The sequence below is a fragment of the Coturnix japonica genome, chromosome 9 (genome assembly GCF_054131305.1).
Source record: "Coturnix japonica strain WE chromosome 9, WE-NBRP24, whole genome shotgun sequence".
Classification (NCBI taxonomy): Eukaryota; Metazoa; Chordata; class Aves; order Galliformes; family Phasianidae; genus Coturnix; species Coturnix japonica.
Genome location: NC_140671.1, coordinates 30,516,585 through 30,536,227, shown reverse-complemented (window position 1 = coordinate 30,536,227; position 19,643 = coordinate 30,516,585). Strand labels below are relative to the sequence as shown.

The following is a 19,643-nucleotide window of genomic DNA, read 5'->3' as shown; positions in this document are numbered from 1 at the left end:
TCCTGCATTTGTGCCCCATGTTGAGATAGCTGTGTGCAACATAGAAGGGCTGGCCCAGACAGCAGGCACAGATTTGGCCTTCCACCCTGTGAGACAGACCTGGAATCCAAAATAAGAGCTTTTCCTCTCTGCCTTTCTTCACCCCGGCAGAGAGAAGCACTGTTTTGATACCAGATCCTACCCAACTGCCTGCTGAGATTCGCATCAATGAAGGCGCTGTGACGTGACTCAGAGGATTAGCATCTTCATTCTTGGAAACAGAACCCAGCACAGCCCAGCTCCGCAGCCATCTCACCAAGGCAAGGTCTTTTCCTCTCTCTCATTTTTTTACAGGGACACATTGGGGCATTCCAGCTGTGCTGTGCAGTGACCAGCAGCCGCCGTGCTGGCGGGGCGGCCCATGGCTCCAGGAGCCATCTGCTCTATATAACGCACAGGAAGCACCAGGCAGGTTCAAGAAGTACTGCAGGGGATATAATGGAGCCTCTAATGTGTTTAGGTTTCTCCATCGGAATCTCGCTTTATCAGAAAACAAAGGTCCTGATGGGATTATCAGCAGAAAGAAACGCAGGGGCTGTCTGGCTGGGAAGGGGCTGTGTTGCACCAAGGTGCAGCGCTTCCTTCCCATGACAGGCTCCTGCTGCAGACTGCCCTGCACAGAGCTGGGCAGAGCAAGAGCTCAGCACGGCTCCATCTGTCTTTGTCTCACGCTGATTCCTTATAGGAAGAGAAATTAAGACATCTCTCTGCTCGCTGATATCCCTCTGCAAGCGCCAGGGGTATCTCAGTGAAATAAAGTTGTATTTTAGGCTGCTGATATGGGAGCTCACTGAGCTCGGTGCTGTGGTGCTCCCGAGCATCAGAGCTGCTGCCTTCTGCATCTCCCCGGGTTCAGAGTGGGGCATCCAGCCCTGAATTTATCACTGATTCACTCCATAAAATCCCGCTGACAGCACCCTGGCAGGGGTAGCAGCCTGCACCCCATCCCAGCATCAGCCTCACCCCATGCAGCACCGCAGCGCTGTGGGGTTTCACCCCCTGCCCCCCCAGAAGGATCAGAGCGCGGCTGAACCCCCCCCTCACCATTTACATCACTCCTCACCCAGCACAGGGCTGAGGGGCTGAGCCCCGGCCCCCCCATCGCTCGCCTCCCCCACCAGCACCAGCTAAAAAAGGGAAAGAATGAGAAAGTGAGCGCTCTGTAGCTGGCACCGCAGACAATGTGCGTCTTGTGTGAGTAATTTAGCACTATGGCCAGTCAATCTGGTTTCTGGGCCCAATGCCCTGACCCTCTTTAGAGCTGCTCTCTCTCTCCAGCACAGTGTGAAACATTTCCTTTCACAGCACTGACACTTTGCAGATTGAGACGTCAGGCCTGTCCAACTGCAGCAAATTAGCAATTTTTCTTTTACTAATTGGAAATAAAAATGTTTGCTAAGGGAATAATTTGTAGGAATGCAGTGTTAGGTTTCCGGCTTTTTATAAGGATGCTTTAAACTTTATGCATGTGCACTTTTCTGCTGTTTTGATGCCTCGCTGTAAATTTTAATAGCTTGCTCGACTGTTAACTTTACAGTCTTGGTCGTCCGAAGGATTAAATGAAGATTTAATTTATCTCCCTCCCCGAGACAGCGGGGTCTTCTCCTTCAAATTGGGGCTGAGGCATCATGCAGAGCTCTGTGTCATCGGATGGGTGGGTGGATGGATAGATGGATGGATGGATGGATGGATGGATGGATGGATGGATGGATGGATGGATGGATGGAGCTCCCACAAGCGCAGGCTGAGAGATGGGAGCAGCTCTGCTACCTCCCCATTGCTTTTGTAGCTCTGCCTCCCAGCAAACGTGGTGTAAGAAAGAGCCACCTCCTGCCTGCTGAAGGGTCTCCCGGCTGCAGCTCAGCACCAGGGCAGCTGTGCCCATTCGATGGGAAATGCTACCATTCTCTGGGGACACTGCCTGGAGCTGTAACTCCCCCCAGCAGCAAAAGCAGGCTGGGGATGCCTCAGCCTTGTTCCTAAAGATCTCTCTGCAGATAACAAATGCCATGCAGTGAGGGCTTCTCCAAAGAACAAAACAGTTCCAGAGAGCGGACTCAAGAAAGAGCCTCCTACAGCCTACAAAAACCTGCTGAAACCCAGAAATTATAAGGAAATGCCCTTCTGCTGAAATACAATATGTTAGTTTAATATTTCTCCCTAATTCTCAAGGCATGTAATGTCTTCCTGCTAACCGCGCTCGGGCAGGAGTACATTAGCTCCTATAACAATGCCAGCACATAAAGAGTTACTGTTCTTTCCCCCCGAACCACCCCCACCCCCCCATAAAGCATTTGACAGCCATGCCTAATAATTCTTTCTGGTGTGGTTTTTCTTTTTCTTGATGTCTTTATGTGAATATGAAGCCAGAGTGAAAGGCTTTGGGTGACCCCCGTGAGAGAGAAAAAGTATGAACTACAGAGAAAGAGAGTGAGATATAGGCTCCCTGCAGAGACATAGGCATCTTCGCTGGCAGCTCGCAACTTGGCTTCAGAGAGCCTTTGTGCAGCAGAAAGGACTCTTCTTCACTCAGGCTGCGACAATAGGTGTTTTGTCAGAGAGGGACAGGATAAAAAGCAGGGGGTGGGAGGCGAGATCATCATCGGCGAGGGGCTGTAGCCTTTGGGGCCTGCAGATGTTGGAAGGAGGATGATTTATTGCTCCAGTGTCCCCGGTGGCATTTGGCCACCTTCCCAGAGCCTGGCCCCGGCAGCGGGCGGGAGGAGGGAGCCCTGCGGGGCAGCATTGCCACCACCATCATCATCATCATCACCATCAGCGCCAGCCCTTCCGAGGGCAACGCTGGGCTGTGGGGAGTGGGGCAAGCAGGGCTGCCCCAACACAAGGCTCATAGGGCTGTAGGGCTGGACTGCCCCAATACGAAGCTTCTAGGGCTGCTCCCTCTGAATTCTCCCATCTGAGGACTGAACACATCATTGGTTTGGCTCCTCAGCCGCAGAAACGATCAGAGGTGCAACATCTCCTTATGGATTATTGTGAATTGCAGTGTGACCACATCGCATACGGCATAACCAGACCCAGTTAGCTCACCTTCATCCAAACCCCAAAACAGGGGTGTTCTGTGCACAGGACAAAAACCTTTCTCCCTGCACCTCCCATTGCTGGGATAACGGGCTGCTCATGCCCAGCTGTGCGCTAACAAAGCAGTCCTGTATAGCCAAGCAAACCCAAAGGTTGGCGATATGGGAGGAGCTGGGAGTGCAGAAGGAGGATTGATGGAAAGCAGCTGGGAGAAGGAACCAAACTTTGGGATGTCTCTCCATACCCATAGGAAACCCTTCTGCAGTTTGCCCGCTGCTCCATCCATCCTGTACATTGAAAAATATCCCAGGTCACTGAGCCAGGAACTCCTGGATGATTTCCAAGCAAAAGGAATCACAGTCAAACAAGAAATACACACCAGGACAGTTTGCTGCCAGAAGTCTGATTTAGGACTTTTACTCCAGCTCCTTTCCTCTTTTAATATACAGTTTTCCACCACACTTTCTATATAAATACTGTATCCTATGGCTGACAGCCTCTTTCAGTAGATTTATCCACTAGTGGATTTACTAAAAATGGGTTTTTTCTCTGTTGAAACAAGGGCACGTGCTTCACCTCGGCAAAAGGCAAATCCAGAGGCAGTATTAAAATACAAAAGCAGTAAATCCTAGACATGATAGATGCAAAGAAAGGGCTTTAGGGTCATTTTGTACAGAAATCGACAGGCAGAAGAGCTGAAAACTGGAAGGTAAAATACAGAAGTGGAAACTGACTGAATGGGGCAAGAAAGAACAGAGATACAAGATTCCCAGGATGAGCTGCACAGCGATGATGCTCAGCAAAACCCCATTGCTCCAAAGACTGTTAGCTTCAACATCAACAAAACCATGACAAAGTGCCAAGAGCCAGCAGCACCTACGAGGATGGACCACCTCAGAATGCTCCAGACACACTTTCCTGCATGTACTTCCAAACTGCTATATCCATTTACAGAAGGAAGCGAAGCATTCAAAGGATAAGTGACATGTCCAAGGTCACTCGGAGAGTCAACTGCAGAGTCAACACAAGAGTAACTGGATCTTTGCTCAAAATCCCCTGGCTTTGACTGCTAGACAATGGCTTCCCCTCCCACGTAATCAGCCAGTTATGGAAGGCACACATGCATATTTGCAGGACGAAATATGCTCACTTGAGAATAAAAATGTTTTGGATGATTATCTATAGATTATGTGACACTATCCAGACCGCTCCAGTTTGGAGTTGGATGGAAATGTGATGAATTACAAGCAAGACATCAGAGTTATAAGAGAAGCCTCGCTCTGCCTGTTTCTTTTGGTCTCTGCTGAAAGTAAGAATTTGAGAAATACACCAAAAAAATACAATCCCCGCAGCTCGGAGCCTTCCAAAACCTCCCAAGTTATTTTTCTTATTCCCAATATTCGTTTCTTTATGGCTATGGGCATTTACTATTCTAATACTCATCCTGCCACAAACGGAGCTTTACTAAGCCAGCCAGTGACCACAATGCTGGAGCAAAAAAAGTCCATCTAAAAGGCAAAAGAAACAACTTTCTGGACTTGTACAAGCTGGAAGGTCACGCATTTTCGGATGAAATCATTACTGCTGTTCTACGAATAACTGCTGCACAGTTTGTTCACCTGAAAAGCTGAAACTGAAGCAGCCCAGCTTTCCCTTTTACCCACTTCAGTGTTTTGAGACGCCGTCTGTACTCCTACATGTACAGATCTGAGGGCAGCAGATCCGCACCATGGATGTCAGCTCCACGGCTCCTGAAGGACGTCACAGCACTGCGAGTAAATATATGTCAAACCACACTGGGAGGGAGCAGGCTGCTAAAAAGCTGGCTTTGTCTCTTGTTTCTATTCCTTTTTCTCTTACAAGCAGCAGCGTTTGCGCTACAGACGTGGCTAACAGTGCATCTTTAACGCCGCGCAACAAATCGCCACATCAGCACTAAATACCTCCACTTAATTTTTCATCTGGGGACGATGAAACATTTTTTTCCCATGGAAGGAAAAGTCTGTTCTTTGTGACCGTGGCACTGCCAGCCCAAGTTACAGTAAAGGTTAATCACAAACAAGAGACAAAGTAAAGTAGACAAAGAGCATCATACACTTCACTTTTCAATGGATGTTTTCATAAATGTATGAATAATTTAAATTATCATTGCTGAGTATTTATTCGAGTGTTTCAGGGGGAAAAAATGCCTCCTCTTTTTTTTTTTTTTTTCCCCCCTTTTTCTCCTCCTTGATTCTTTTCATTTCTGTCTCATCTCTTTTATGTGCTGCATCGGCTGTTTTCTTGCCATCTGAATCAGTTTTTTGGAACAATGGGATGTATGAGGGCTGAGGGGGCAGTTGAAGAATACAGCCCTTGTTGTACACTCTGTGACTTGACATTGATTAATGAGGGTGCGGACATGGGCAGAATTTGATAGAGAGGGAAGGGGAAATTGGAGGACCTGAGGGCACCGGAGGAGGAGGGCGAGGAGCTGACAGCACGGTGCCAGCAGTGCAGGGCTGCAGAGCACGGCCTCGTGGGGCACATGGAGCTGGGCAGCTCATGGCTGATCCTGCAGGCTGAGGAGACCCCCATGGGGTCATCGCTGCTCCTTCCTTCAAGAAAACGTTTGGCCGAAATACATTTGTTGGAAGGTTTGGTTCTTTCCTCTGCTCTTTCACACGATGCTCAGCCCACACTCTGTTGGTTTGCTTTCCAAACATACATGTATGGGGTTTGTGAGCTCTTGCCACATCTCTGTGGCTCCTGAACACCTCCATGGATGGTGATTCCACCACATCCCTTTGTAGCCCATTCCAGTGACTGACCAACAGGCTGTTCCTATGGGAGCACATCATACGAGCACTGTGGCCACCCCATGGAAAACTGCTGTGCAGAGGGTGACACACAGCACGCTCTGTGTGGCACCAGTGGCAAAGGACCTGCAGAACATCTTGGACTTACTGCTATTCAGTACCTTATGGCTACAACTGACTGGCCAGAAATTGTTTTAGAAACCACAACCCAAAAACAAAGGTGCAACAAAGGTAATTTCAGTCAATGTAAAGGGACGTGGGTGGAGGATGTCCCCCTCATACAGCAGCAGCCCAGGTCCCCAGGCTCAAATTGCTTTGCCATTCTCTTATATACCAGGCAAATTCCACCCACTTGAAGTATCTCAACTTCCATTTGAGGACAACGGCAGATCTGGAGCACACACAGAGGAGCACAAAGTTTCTCAGATGCACAAGGAAAGCCTTCCCTCCCCCTCCCCGCTGAGACCCCACAGCCCCATCACCTCCCCCAGTCAGCCCCAATGCAGCTCGTGGGCAGCAGCCCCCTCTGGGCACCTCTCTGTGGGGCTTCCAATGTGCCCCCACCCCACGGCCAGGCCGACAGCCCAGCGATCACCTGCGATGGCAGCCACAGAGGGTGACCCGAGCCCTGGAGCTACTGCTGGAACAAATGAGAGAGCTTAACTAGAGCAAGACTGGCATAAAAAGGAAAGGGGAAAAAAGAGAGGAACAAAGATTCCGTCCAATTTGCTCTTTTCGGCATTGTAAAAACTGGCCTGTTTCCCAGTATATCACTCTGCCATTGAATAAGGTCAATTGCAGAGCAGTTCTTCAGTCATCCTGATGGGTTTTCATGAGAAAGTGAATGGAGTGCAAATTAGCCAAAGTCGTCACAAGCTTTTTTACTGTCACTCTAAGCCTGACAGTCCAAAGGAAAATGAGGATTAATAAATCTAACGAACTTTCTCTATTATCCGAGCCAGGTTAGGAAACTATTTATTGTCTCTCTTTTTCTATGTTTCATCCATTTTGCCTACTGTGGTGAAGCATTTCAAGAAGAAAGAAACAACAGACGCACGCTCACACACGCCTGCGCACACACGGCCTTAACCTCTCCCAGTCCACAAGACAGAGCTGCAGACACACAGCAAAGCAAGGCACTGGCAGCAGGGCAGGGTTAGAAGGGAGCTCTACCTCTTACGTGATGTACAGTGATGCATGAGTCCCTGTGGCAGCCTCACATCAAACCAACCCGGTTTTAGATGGAAACAAAACGCTGAACATCAGCACCGGCCACAATCTAACATCACAGAACTGCAGAGCCATGGAATGGTTTGGGTTGGAAGGGACCTTTAAGATCACCCAGTCCCAAACCCCTGCTATAGGCAGCGATGCAGTTTTCCTCTTGGTGACAATGAAAACCCTGATTTCCAACCTTGCTTCTCCCCTTTGTGTCAGCACTGGCAACACTGCATTCCCCTCCATCACCATTTGGTAACCTTCCTTCATTAATAAAGAGGAGAAAGGTTACAGAAGAAAGCAAAAGATTTCACTCTGGAAGCTGCTCAGCAAGCTTTGATTTGCTTTAATTTCTTCCATACTTCTTTGAGAGAATCAAAACTGTAGACAAAAAAAACCCAATCATTACATACACCATTCGACATATTCCTGTCTGCATTGGGTCACAAACCTCTATAAAGTCACATCCAAGAGCTGCTTTCTACACTTTGCTTTCTCCTTTCAGGAGGAGACACCTCTCACAGTAACTGCCCCCTAAGGAAGCTCAGCTGCAGCCCAGCTTACCTGGGAGTAATTGCTCAGCATTCAAAGCATCTGGGGTTTGTTGAGATTTCCCCTCTCCCACTCCTACAGTCACTTGTCATTCCATTTAATAAGGGAGAAAACTTTCCTGACCATCTAAATTATGCCATTCAAGATATTAAGGAAAACACACATACCCTGAAGTAAAGGTAAAATTATGCTGCAATCATCAAATCAGCCTTCTCTTCTTTATCCCATCTGTATATTCTCCTTGTAAACGCTCGAGTATTGGCTGGAAAGCTCCACCAGCAGCACAGCCCTACCTGCCTGCCACTCGAATCGCTGGCATTTTAATCTCATCAAACAATCCGAGTTTTTCTCCCTGCTGTTTTGACTTTGCTGTCTCTTAGTCTTGTCACATCCACTAGCTTTGAATAAGTGCAGAACTTGCATTTACAGAATTTGCAATCTGCGAGATTGTTTAAGTGATTTATCAAATACTTTGATTGAACACTTATTGCCGTTCCAGCCCTGAATCTCATTTAAATTGACTGAGCTTGACATAAGCCTTTAGAGGGAATGCAGAAGTGAGCTGGGCCGTGCAGGTAACCAGGAGCAGCACAGGGAGCCAGTCCCAACAGCCCAGCACTGGGGTTGATCACAGCCAAGTACCACATCCATACCAAGCTCTTCCTGATAAGCCACAATAGCACCCATCAGATGAGTTATTTAATTAGGGACCCAGCACCACGTGCCCACAAACAGGCTCATGATGCACATAACAGCCAGCATCACCCAGGCAGAGCTTTGCACAGCCCACATCCCTGCAGTGGGTGCTGCCGTCACTTTGTACCCACAGACAACACACAGATCAGTGCTGGATTGTACAGACTGACCTCCAATGTCTGCTAAAAGCTGATTTTTTGTCATCAAACAGACAATGGAGGCAACAGGAAAACTGAGGGCAACTGAGTTTGAACATCTCCATTCAAATCCAACGCAGCAACACCAGTGGGGATGCAGCACAGCTCTTCCCATCACACTGGAACGGCCACTCTCTGTCTCCTGCACCTGAGCCAGCTGGCTTTGCCTGCTCTCAGTGACTCACACATAAGGCACAAAGCTGCACGCACTGTACAAGTGTAACATCTGACAACTGAAATGCTTGGGGAGGTGCTCTGGGATGTACGCATGACTCTACTAGCACAACAAGGGACTGGTCCTTTGCTTTCCTCTCCAGCACGACTGGAAGGCTGGCTTTGCAAGGCTCATTCAAGACTCTCCCTACTTCAAATAACTAAATAAAGCAAGTCAGCTACAATGCCAGTTTACATCTTCCCTCTCCCCTCCCACAAATGCTGCTTTTCATGATTTAAGGTTGAACAAACCCATTCTCTCCAATCATCTTTGCTGCGACTGCAACATCCCCTTCCATGGCACAACCTTTTGGAGACAGAAATTAATACAACCACAGCACTACTAATAATTTCTTCAAAACCAAGGAGAGAGAGGCCAAAACCGGGGGGGATTTTGGGCACCAGGGGCTCAGAGGTGATCAAACACAGAGTTTTCACCTTTCAAAACGAGCCAGCAAAGACTGAATAAGCGAAGAGAATTTGTTTCAGTTCATAGCAGATTAAAACGACGTGCTTCTGCAGCGTAACGGCTGCGATTCTGTCTTATTAAATCCGTTGTCTTTTCAGGCTCATGGCATTTTCAAAGCTTCCTCCAGCCTCATGTGGGATAATGCACTTCCAAAAAGTAGGCTCTAGGTATGCACATTCTTAAAATCAACCACTCAGCCCGCATCCAAATAAAAGTGAGCTTTCCTACCCATTTTCCCCAAGAAAGGAAGCTCAGAGCCCTTTTATGCATTGTGAATGGCCCACCTAATTTAGACTGAATTATACCCTAACCTTCATTTCCCCTTTACTTCTTTGCTCCATTCAGCGGTTTCTGACTTCAGCTAATTCACTAACAATCCCAGCTGGTCCTTCCCAGCTCCCAGTTCTTTAGCACATTGTCCAAGGAAACTATGTGCTCCCATCTACACTGGTATTCCACTCTCCAATTAACCTACTGCTGAGAGGCTTTACCCCTTTCCACCATCCATTCCTCCGCACGTACTTTTCTTTTTAACCTTTTACTTCTTGAATTAAAGTTTACAGCATCCCTTCCAGGTGAGAAGGTGTTAAATCAGTTTGCAGCACGCGGTGCTGGATGAAGGCACAGCACACAATCAGGGGATGGCTGTGAAAGAATAATCGGGTTCATCGAGAATGCATTTCAAAGCCAAGCACCACGGCGCAGATGTTTAAGATACAAGTAAACAAATAACAAAGGAATTTCAACACTTGCCGTATGACAGGAATATGCTTGTTCTTCTGGCTGAAACCACGCGGAGTAACCGAGGTCAGCCCGAGGTACGGCTGGCATTGGATACACGCAGCCCTAGACACACCGATGGATTTCCTATTCTCATACTTAGAAACAAACATCACTTTAGGGCTGAGGATGAGGAGGAATGCCTGCACCCAAGCACCACGTGCACTTCATCCGGGGACTCCCACCATGTCAGCCGTGTGCATCTCAGATTGATTTTGTCTAATTAGGGACACAGATGACCCCAGTCACTGGATACCTGATCAGCACTAACCTGCCTGCACAGACAGTAAACCAGGCTAGTAATGACTCTGTCTTGAGATAAAAGGCTTTGACACCTTCAGGTCCCTTATCCCCTAACGATGTAATTATAGGCAGAAAACTCCCACACAACTGTGGATTCAGGCCAGAGAAGTGACTCTGCTTGGGGCTGTCCTGCACACAGCCTGGGCTGGCTCTGATCACGAGGTTCTCCTTTGGGCACCACCACAGTTATCCCTCAGGACACTTTTCCAGTGAATTAAGACCACACTTGAAAAGACCCAGCCTTTAATACAGCATGATTCCTGGAAGCCACTTAGCATTTTATTTCCTTACTCCATGCCAAGTGTCTTCTATGCTGCAGATCTCACTGTTGACAAGATCCTAGATGAAGCAGAGATAGTGGGAATGGAACTGATGGCTGTTAAACACCCACCTCCCCCAGTTCTTTCCCTCTTGTCCATTTGCTTAGAACCAAGCGAGCGTAATAGCAGCAAAGTGCTCAAAGTGGTTTTCAGAATCAGGCAGTGAGAAAGTCAATATGGAGCAGCGTGTCCATTTGTTTTGATTTATCTCACTAACTTCAATTGACAGTTAATTCATCAGAGTAGGAAAATGCCAGTCTAGTGAAAACACAACTCGTGAAGGAGAGAGAACGGAGTGGAAAACTGAGCGTGTGGGTAATACAGGTAATAAATTAAAAGATACAGTATCAGTATTTTATCAGTCACGTTCTGAATTTGCTGCATTCCTACTCCTGCCAACTGCAGCTCACAGCCAGCAGTGCATTTAAACGTGTTTACTGAGATGTAATCGCCCAGCACACGAGTGGGGTTCCTCATCACCTCACACCAACTGAACCACAAGTACTTGCTTCAGGATAGAACCATAGAATCACTGAGGTTGGAAAAGACCCCCAAGCCCCCCAGCCCACCATGTCCACTGACCGTGCCCTGATCCACATCCCTGCACTTCCATCCTCTGCCCCCTCCCTCTTCTTCATCCCCATACAGTAATGCAGGAAGAATAACCATCACCACCACTGATCCCAAAGGCTGAGCTGCCTGAGATGTGTTTAATTCTTCCCTTGCAAAAGCTTTCAGATCACCTCCACTAAAATAAATCCACTGCAATGATTCAAGTTCTATAGACAAGGATTTTTGCCTCCCCTCAGCTTGTGCTTTAACAGCGATGTTTCCAAGTTGTTTATCGACCCTTTGCTTCGTTAAATGAAACAAGAAGAAAGCTGAAAGGTGGGAGAACTGAAAGAGTCTGCAGTCCCGTGGCACAAGGAGCAGCATTACCCCATTCCAGCACAGCAGCTCCTGCACTGTGCAGACAGTCGATCCAACAGCTCCCCTCATTCAGGGCACTGCTATTGGTTCCCCCCCTCACTGCAAGCCCCTCGGATCCCTCCAAGTGGATCTGCTATGTCGTGTGGCCAAGTTCACCTTAAAAAGAACCTCTCTCCCAGCACTGAAGTCACTCTCCCACTGACATTTCTGCTGCTCAACTTTCAGTACAGACAGCTGTGTCATCCAGTTGTTCCTGTTTGCTTTAAGTCCACACACCGGTTGATTTAAACTCACAGGACACCTTGCCGGCTGCTCTGCCTGGGATGCAGTGCTGACCCTGGTGTCCTGGCAGTGCAGTGAGTGCCAGACCCAGCACAGGCTTCATCCACATCCCCACAAACCTCTTCTTTCCCAAACATTTGGCTTTGGCGATTCCCCGCCAGCCATCCCCCCCCCTCCCCTTCCCTTTCCCTTCCTGCAAGTTTAAGGCAGTTCACCACTTACGGTCATTTACAGCTTACATCTCAGTAAATCCAGAAGGTGTCTGATGAAAAAGAGGGACTAGCCAAGCATCTTAATCCCCCTGTTCATTCATGCTCTCTGTAATGTTCTTTCAGGCCTCTGCTGAGAGACTAGGCTGAAATGAAGGCTGATAAATTAGTCTGGAGGGAAACAAGGCAGATTCTGCTTGTAAAAGGTCACTCCAACTTTGTTCTGGGTGAGGGTTTATCTTGACTGCAGCTGCGACAGACAATGGCCGGGGCCTAAACGGCAGAAATCCTAGCTCTGCTCATGAAATTACTGTGCTGATAAGGGAGAATGGACTTCAGTGAGATCTAAATGGGAAAAGGGAGGTGGGGGACAAGGGTGAAATGTAGGTATTTTTGAACATGATTGAACAGGGATGGCACAATGAGATGTACAATTAAAGCGACGACTTGCCCGGGCATTATCTGACAGTGAGGAAACATACTGCTGGTAATCAGATCAAAAGGGACAAAATGCCACTTCTGTGCTGAGCAAAGCACCCCAGAGCAAACACGGGCATGAGGGGCTGAGCTCCCATCGCAGGGGGGGGTACAAAACACTTCCAACAAAGGCATTTCTTAGAGAACAGGGCTTCCAAACCGCTGTATCACTGATTGCACATCACCCCATCCCAGCAGCTACAGGAGGTTTCCTTCATTACCCTCATAAAGCCTTGCTGGAGCGTGTGCATGAGCAGGACGTCTGCTGCGGGGCAATGCTCCTCTCTCACAAGCACTTTCCTTTTTTGAAGCACGTTTTGTGCATTTCTGAGACAGAGGATAAGTGATGGCAAGTTCCGACGGGGCCCTGTGTGTACACACACACAGACTCGCCTTGCTGCAGAGATGCCTCTCCTTTATTTACCCGGCCCACTTGAATGTGCATGTCTCTGATCAATGCAAACACATTAAATGGTCGCAGCGCACTGTCATCAGGCTGGAACCCAATTAGGGTAACCAGCTTCCACTCAACCCTGTGCCTCAAACCATCTCGTTATCTGTTTGCTTTCAGAGGGGACAAGAGAGCCAGGAAATGGAAGAGCTGCACAGGCAGCACCAGGAGTTGAAAAGCACCCAATGAGGAGTAAAACTGCCAACAACACCACGATGCCCAGAACTGTTCCTCCTCCTGCAGACATATTCCTGCCACTAAACGTTCCTAAATGGGACTCAGGAGGAGCTTCACGCCTTCCTTGCACAAACAGCCCCTGTTTTGCAAAGCTGCAAACGTTCAGTACAAGGGTTGTCTCATTTTGTAGAGGTCCCAGCACTTCACACTGATGAAATAAACAAAGAGTGGAAAGGATGAATAATTAGCTGAGATGTTAACAGGTGAGGAACAAAGACCCAACTATGTGCTACTACTTAAGAAGGAGCAATAGACCCAACTTCTCATTTTCGTCTCTATGTACAACAACATAAATCCTTTTGCCTTTCTGGAGCCAAATGAGAAGCAACCTAAGTGCCAAAATGTGAGAAGTGCTAAAAACCCACAGAGTAAGAGTCACTATATTTAGCAGATCTGTGGTGCTGCTCCCTGTTTGCTATGGGAAGAGAAGGACAGAGCCAAACTATGCAGAGAACGTGATTTCCCCTTTCTAAAAAAGCGATTCATGTTTTACTCTGCAAAATCTCCCATTGTTCCTCTGCTCCTTGCACTGCACAGCCTGAGGTAAAGGAACTTCACTTAAAGCCATCAGACTTCAGGACTAAGCAGGGACTCAAGTGAGGTTCATGGAAAGCTTTGCTGATGTCCCAAACCTCAGAGCCCAAGAAACAGTCCATGAAAGATGCCTCCTTTCAAGTCCCACCTACACTGAAGGTTTAATTCTATCTTACTGACCATTCCCTTTACGCAGCCTCCTGTGTTCCAGCAGCCCATCAGCCCTGCACTGCTGGGAGAGGACAAAACAAAGGTTGGATTTCTAGGAAGGTTAACATTCCATGGGAAGAAATAGCACCCTGCATCCTGCAAGTCTTCTGACAACAAGAAAGAGCTTTCTCAAACCCTGCATTATACATTGAGTTATTCATGGGATTTTCTTTCCTCTTTCCTTTTTTTCCCTTCTTTCTTTTTTTAAGGGTGGATGATAAAATGCCATTTCAGAAGCTGGTATTCATGGATGTGTCTCGAAGTCGAAAAGAAAATATTTATTTCCTTTTTCTGCTTGTGAATCAGGATGTTCTATTTAAAGAAAGTGCCCTCTGCCGGATTGCTCATGAGTTATTACCCCTTATGGAAATAAGGGAGAAATATCAGGAGGTATTCTTAGTCATTCCCTTTCCCTGTCTCTTCTTGTTTTTTCCCTAATTCCTTATATACCCATGTTTGAGAGAAGTGCCTAAGATAGAGCAAGACATCTCGGCATTCCCGGGCCTAAAAAAGACTCACTCTTTTAACCCCCACATTGAGGCATTTGGTGATATGTGTACAAGGGATACACATTTCAGTCCTTTCATTTTGGGTATCAGTAGGTGCATTTTTCACCTTTATCCACCATTACAACTGATACAAACACTCCCTACCCTCTAGATTGACCTGTAGGGAGTGGGATCTGCCCTCCGTACACTGAGCAGCTCCTTCCTAAGTCCCAGGCTTCAGTCTAAAGCAATAGCTTACATGTAGTCTTATAATGCACCAATAGATTCTAAGTACAGAGGTACCAAGGATGTCTTCCCAGCACATCTGGGATGTCCCAGCATGCTTGTGTGTTCTCCATTCCATACAAACCCACAGATTCCTGCTTCTTCAGAATTATTTTAGCCAGACAGAACGTGGAGAAATGGTAAAGTAACCTTTTATGGGTCACACTTTGTGCATGTAACTTAGGGCATGGCCACGCACACCGCCCTCCAGCTCTGCTCCCCATAGGAGATAAGATATGGCAGTGAGAGCAGCCATCCCTGAGCCCTTCCCTGAGCCACAGAGGCTGTTATGCTCTCCCCAAGCCAAAGGGAAAGGCAGAGGCTGGAGAACAGGAATGAATCAGAAGACGCGTGAGGAATAGCCACAAGGAAATGTCATCACATCCTTTCAGCCTGCAAGACAAAGGACACGAGCAAGGGATGAGCACAGAGAGGTCCTGAGATTTCTCTGCTCATTTAAAGCCCTATATTTTGTTCCAAAACGGGACAGACAAGGACACACTTTCTTTAACAAACTGTATCAGCATTTAAAGTGAATTTGAGCAGCATGTTCTGCTAATGGGAAGCATGACACAGCCATCACATTTAAAGAATGCATACAGTCCCCTTTCTATCTTAGTATTTCTAAGACCTGAGGAGATACAGCACAATTCTCCTCTTAGCCATCAATGCCAACCCTGTGAAGCCACATTTCCTTGGCATTTATGAGCACTTCTAAAAACAAACCAACATTTAAGTTCTCTGTTTTGTGGGAACAAGGAGGTCGAACTCCTGCAAATCACTGACACCAGAAAGCACGCCCAAAAAACAGCAGTTTTCCACTGGCCCAGAGGTGAAGCCAAGAATGCTGCATCTTCAGCTGCCAGCTCTTATTTTATGCACAGCTATTCCTCTTTCATGGGACAGTTTCTATCTTTGCCCTGATGGAAAGGAAAGTGCTTGTTTTGCACGTGTTAAATAAATAACAGCCAACCTTGTCTTTAAGAGTCAGAACTTCAGTGCTCTGTTTCAGCAAATAGCTTCTTAAAATGAGCATTAAAACAAAGGAATTCACAACAACAGCGTTTTATCACCTTAACACACCCACTCCTGTCTGGTTAAAAGCAAAGACACCCAAAATGATGGGAAACAAATCTTTTTCTCAAGATGGGACATGGCATTCTGTATTCCCTATCAATTTTCAGGCTGTTAGTGGAAATAACAAGCAAGCTGACAGTAGCAGCAAACAGCATTCCTGTCCAGCCTTGATGATTCTATGATTCTTTGCCTCCTGGAGTGAGATGTTTGACATCAGAGCCGGGTCAGGGTCACACAATTGGGCTCAAGGAAGGGCAGAGCTGTTTGCAGACAGGATTCCATGCTTCCCAATGACTTCGAAGAAATGCAGTTTACTGTTCTGTTTCGGTTTCATTTTCACAACTCCAGTGCTGCCGAGGCTTGAAAAGAGAAGCTATTTGTGCAGCACTCATGTGTGGGGCAGGGCAGAGATCAATGGCAAACCAAAGCCCTTAAGCAGATCTTCCAGATGTCCCAAATTGATTTTTTTTTATTATTATTAATGACACACACACACAAAAATAAACCTGCTCATAGAGCAGCCGTGTGCCATTGAGAGCCCAGCAATGCCTCCTATACAGCAGCACCAGCTGCAGCTTCCCAGCACCCTGGCATGGTGCTGATGGTGCCCACGCAGCATTCTTTGCTATTAGCAGCATCAGGGCCATGCAGGTGAGTTGGTCTGACAGCAGTATAAACTACAGGCAACTCAATGAGGACGTACCAATGAGTGGTAGTTTGGGTGTAAAGAACAACTATCCTTCCTAAAATAAACATTACTATTGTAACTAACAGAACTGACAACGCAATTGAGGACATGGCTCCATGGCTATTCCTGCAGCCCTACATGCTGAGGATGCAGCTTGGTGCCAACATCAAGCAGAGGCAGCGTTTATCCCAGTGATTCCTGCTCAGCAAAAGGCACCTCTGCATTTTTCTCCAATGAAATGGGAAGGTTTGGAGTGACTGCAAGTTTCTGAGCTGCTGTAGGAATATTGGGAAGCAAAAGGCTTCAAGAGTGCCTGTAGGAACAGGCAAGGTCAAAGGAAGAGTGTCGGGGTGGGTTTAAGGCAGTGTTTGAGGACATGTGATGGAGGACAAACATGCCTTCCTTTCAGCTCGGAAATGTTCCTGTCCAACAGGAGAACAAAAGCACCGCAGAAATGTGAGAGGGGCCACGGAGAAAGAAAGTTTGTTCGCACACACCGCAAAAATAAACAGTATCACAAAGTCAATAGAGACCGAAGTTAATAGATACGGCTTGTATCAGGCCCGGCGCTCCGTGCGTAATGGAGAGAGGGAACCGTCCTTAAAACCATGAATGTAAATACAAACCTGTACCAGAAATGTAAAAGACAAGGACAAAGTTACGCCAAGGACACAGAAGAAAGGACCTGCACTACTCAAGCTTGGCCTGGCTTCCAGCAGCCACAGAGGTGCAAAACAATAACCCCACAGAGCTTTGTTTAAAATGTAGTTAATTAAGATTAAGGTCAGCTCTAAGTGCTAAGGTCCAGGAAAACACAGCTCCCACCTACAGAGAATGGCCTATTCCTCAAGGAAGTGAAGGTGCTTTCCTCCAGCAGGTAACCCCGAGCTGCCCACGACCAACTACTGCCCGTATATCAACAGCACACTTTGTTCAACTTCTTTACTTCAAAACCCACATTCTGAAGATGACCTGGCAACACCAAGCAAGTAATTACCCTGCCACGATAATTCACAAGAAAAGAAGCCAACACGACGAGCTCAGACAAATGCAGCTCTGTATGGGGAAGTGAGGGATGGAAATTCGGCCGTGCATCCCCTGCATTAGGGGACTGAGCTCCAGTACCAGCCCAAACTCTGATTTCAGCCCTTCAGGAGTTCCCTGCTGACAAGACAGGACTGTGCTTTGTTTCCATGGCAGGCGTACCCCTCTTCTTCATGCAATTTGGACGCGTTTTAAAAGCAAACCAGAACATCTGGACACAGATCCTTGGGCTTCACCGCACCTCGCTGTTGGCCCATTTGTCGAGACTTCAAAAACCAGCAATGTAAATACAATCAGACCATTTCAAACTCCAGGCTGGCCTCTGGGGCCTCGTTTTCTAAGCAACCGGGGCTCCTGCCAGCTCGTTCCGCTTACAGCCATGGCTGCATCTCTCAGTTCCATCCCACCTCTGTGCTCCAGCAGTGACCGCTTCACACCAGGCAGCAGCCGAGCAAGGGGGGAGACTGCATCAGTGCTTCAGGCAGAGAAAGGGGAGGTAAAACCATATATTACACTCTGCTGTGCTTAGAACCTGCTTTAATTCAGGATTATCCTTGCAGGTTTGGGTATTTTCAAACCAAGAATACAGCAGTGACTGCTGGGATAATCCCCCCCCAAGCAGGGAGAAAGGCACAGCAGTTTGGGACAGCGCTGTTTTTTCCCACTGAAGATGGGTTTTGTTTAGTTCTGAGGGGGAAAATGACTTTTGCATTCCTTTATCTTTGCTGCAGAGAAAGAGCTGAAGAACATCTAGGGCGTTAATGGGTACATGCTATTTTCTATGACCAGTTAATAGTGCCTGCACAGCTAACACGGAGTGGAAGTCAAAGGTAACACACCCAACTACAAAACATGACGCGACTAATCATATTTCTCCCATTGTGACAAGTTCTGAACACAACCTGAAAATGACAAGCACTTTAAGGAGTGACCCAACATCATTTGAAAGCAACCTTCTCAAGTGGTGCTGGAGCAGTATTTGTAGCCCCAGCAGCTCTCTAAAAAGGATTTCTGCTGCTTTTGGAATACTACATGGAACCTTGGGTACGAAACACTCAGGGATATGGCATTAGCAAAGTCACGACCTCTGTCCCCACTCGGTCGGGACTCAACTTGCTTTAAGAACAGTTTGCAAAGACAAATGAATGTGATTACCACACTTGGCATGCTTACCTCCCATCCAAAGTTTGTTTCCTTTAATGTGCTCCTTTGTACTGTCATATAAGGTCCAAATCTTTCCCCAACTTCAATCTTCTTTTTGGCCCATATCCCTAGCCCTGCCCCTGGGATCGAAGATTCTCTGAGTTCAAAATCTGGTGGGATTGGAATGTCATCAGGAATGTAGACGGGAGCTTCATAGGGCGAGCCCTCCTTGGGAGTGAAGTCCTCGCTGGTGGGAAAGGGTGATGGAGGTCCGACAGGGATGGGGGACATAATACTGTCCTCTGTTTCCTCCTCTGCACTTTCGCCAGCAAGGAGATCAGGGTCGGTCTCGTACATATTATTTACAATCTCGCTGTCACCTAAAAGGGGAAACAGCAGAACAAAACACACTGAAATACTCACGTGAACAGCAATTAATCTCTTCTCGGGACAAAGTTTCACAAAGCCTAACTCGCACACGTTAAGGGCAGGAAAAGAAGGTAATCCTGTCCTACAGAACTGAGGTGGGGCTGAGGTGGGGACATCATGCTGTGCTCAGAGCTTGCTAGGGGTGGAAGGAGCACGAGCTGTGTCAGCTGTCTTGCAGCGACAGAAAAGAGGGAAGAACACACAGAAGAGGTGGGCTCGAGGCTCCCTGCATCCACTTATTGCTTGAACTGGGCTGGTGTATTTTGAAGAGGAAAGGAAAAGAGTAATTAAGGTAAAATCTGGCTTCAGATTCTACAACCACAAAGCATTAGCCATCAGAAGAGCTTTCGTCTTCCTTTATCAATCATAAAGAGTCTCTCCATGCTTGGGATTGGCAATGCTCACACCTAAGCTTTGCTCTGGCCCCATAGTGAGAGGCAACCTGCAGGTGGGAGCTGCCTGTGCTACCAGCAGAGCTGCAAACCACATCCTTCAATAGCAATGCTGGAGTTGTGGGGCTCAGCATCCTCGG

The 19,643-nt window shown here is 47.4% G+C and overlaps 1 protein-coding gene across 11 annotated transcripts in view; it reads right to left on the bottom strand.

Annotated features, from left to right (window-relative positions):
- PRDM16 (PR/SET domain 16) overlaps window positions 1-19,643 on the bottom strand; it is a 289,107-nt gene that overhangs the window by 87,765 nt on the left and 181,699 nt on the right. For 8 of the 11 annotated variants that reach the window (XM_085509165.1, XM_085509169.1, XM_085509166.1 and 5 more), the window contains one exon: window positions 18,713-19,062. The exons of the other annotated variants lie outside the window; for them this stretch is intronic. In XM_085509165.1, coding sequence (XP_085365291.1) covers window positions 18,713-19,062 — 350 coding nt within the window. The remainder of the gene's footprint in view (window positions 1-18,712; window positions 19,063-19,643) is intronic. 11 annotated transcript variants of the gene reach the window in all.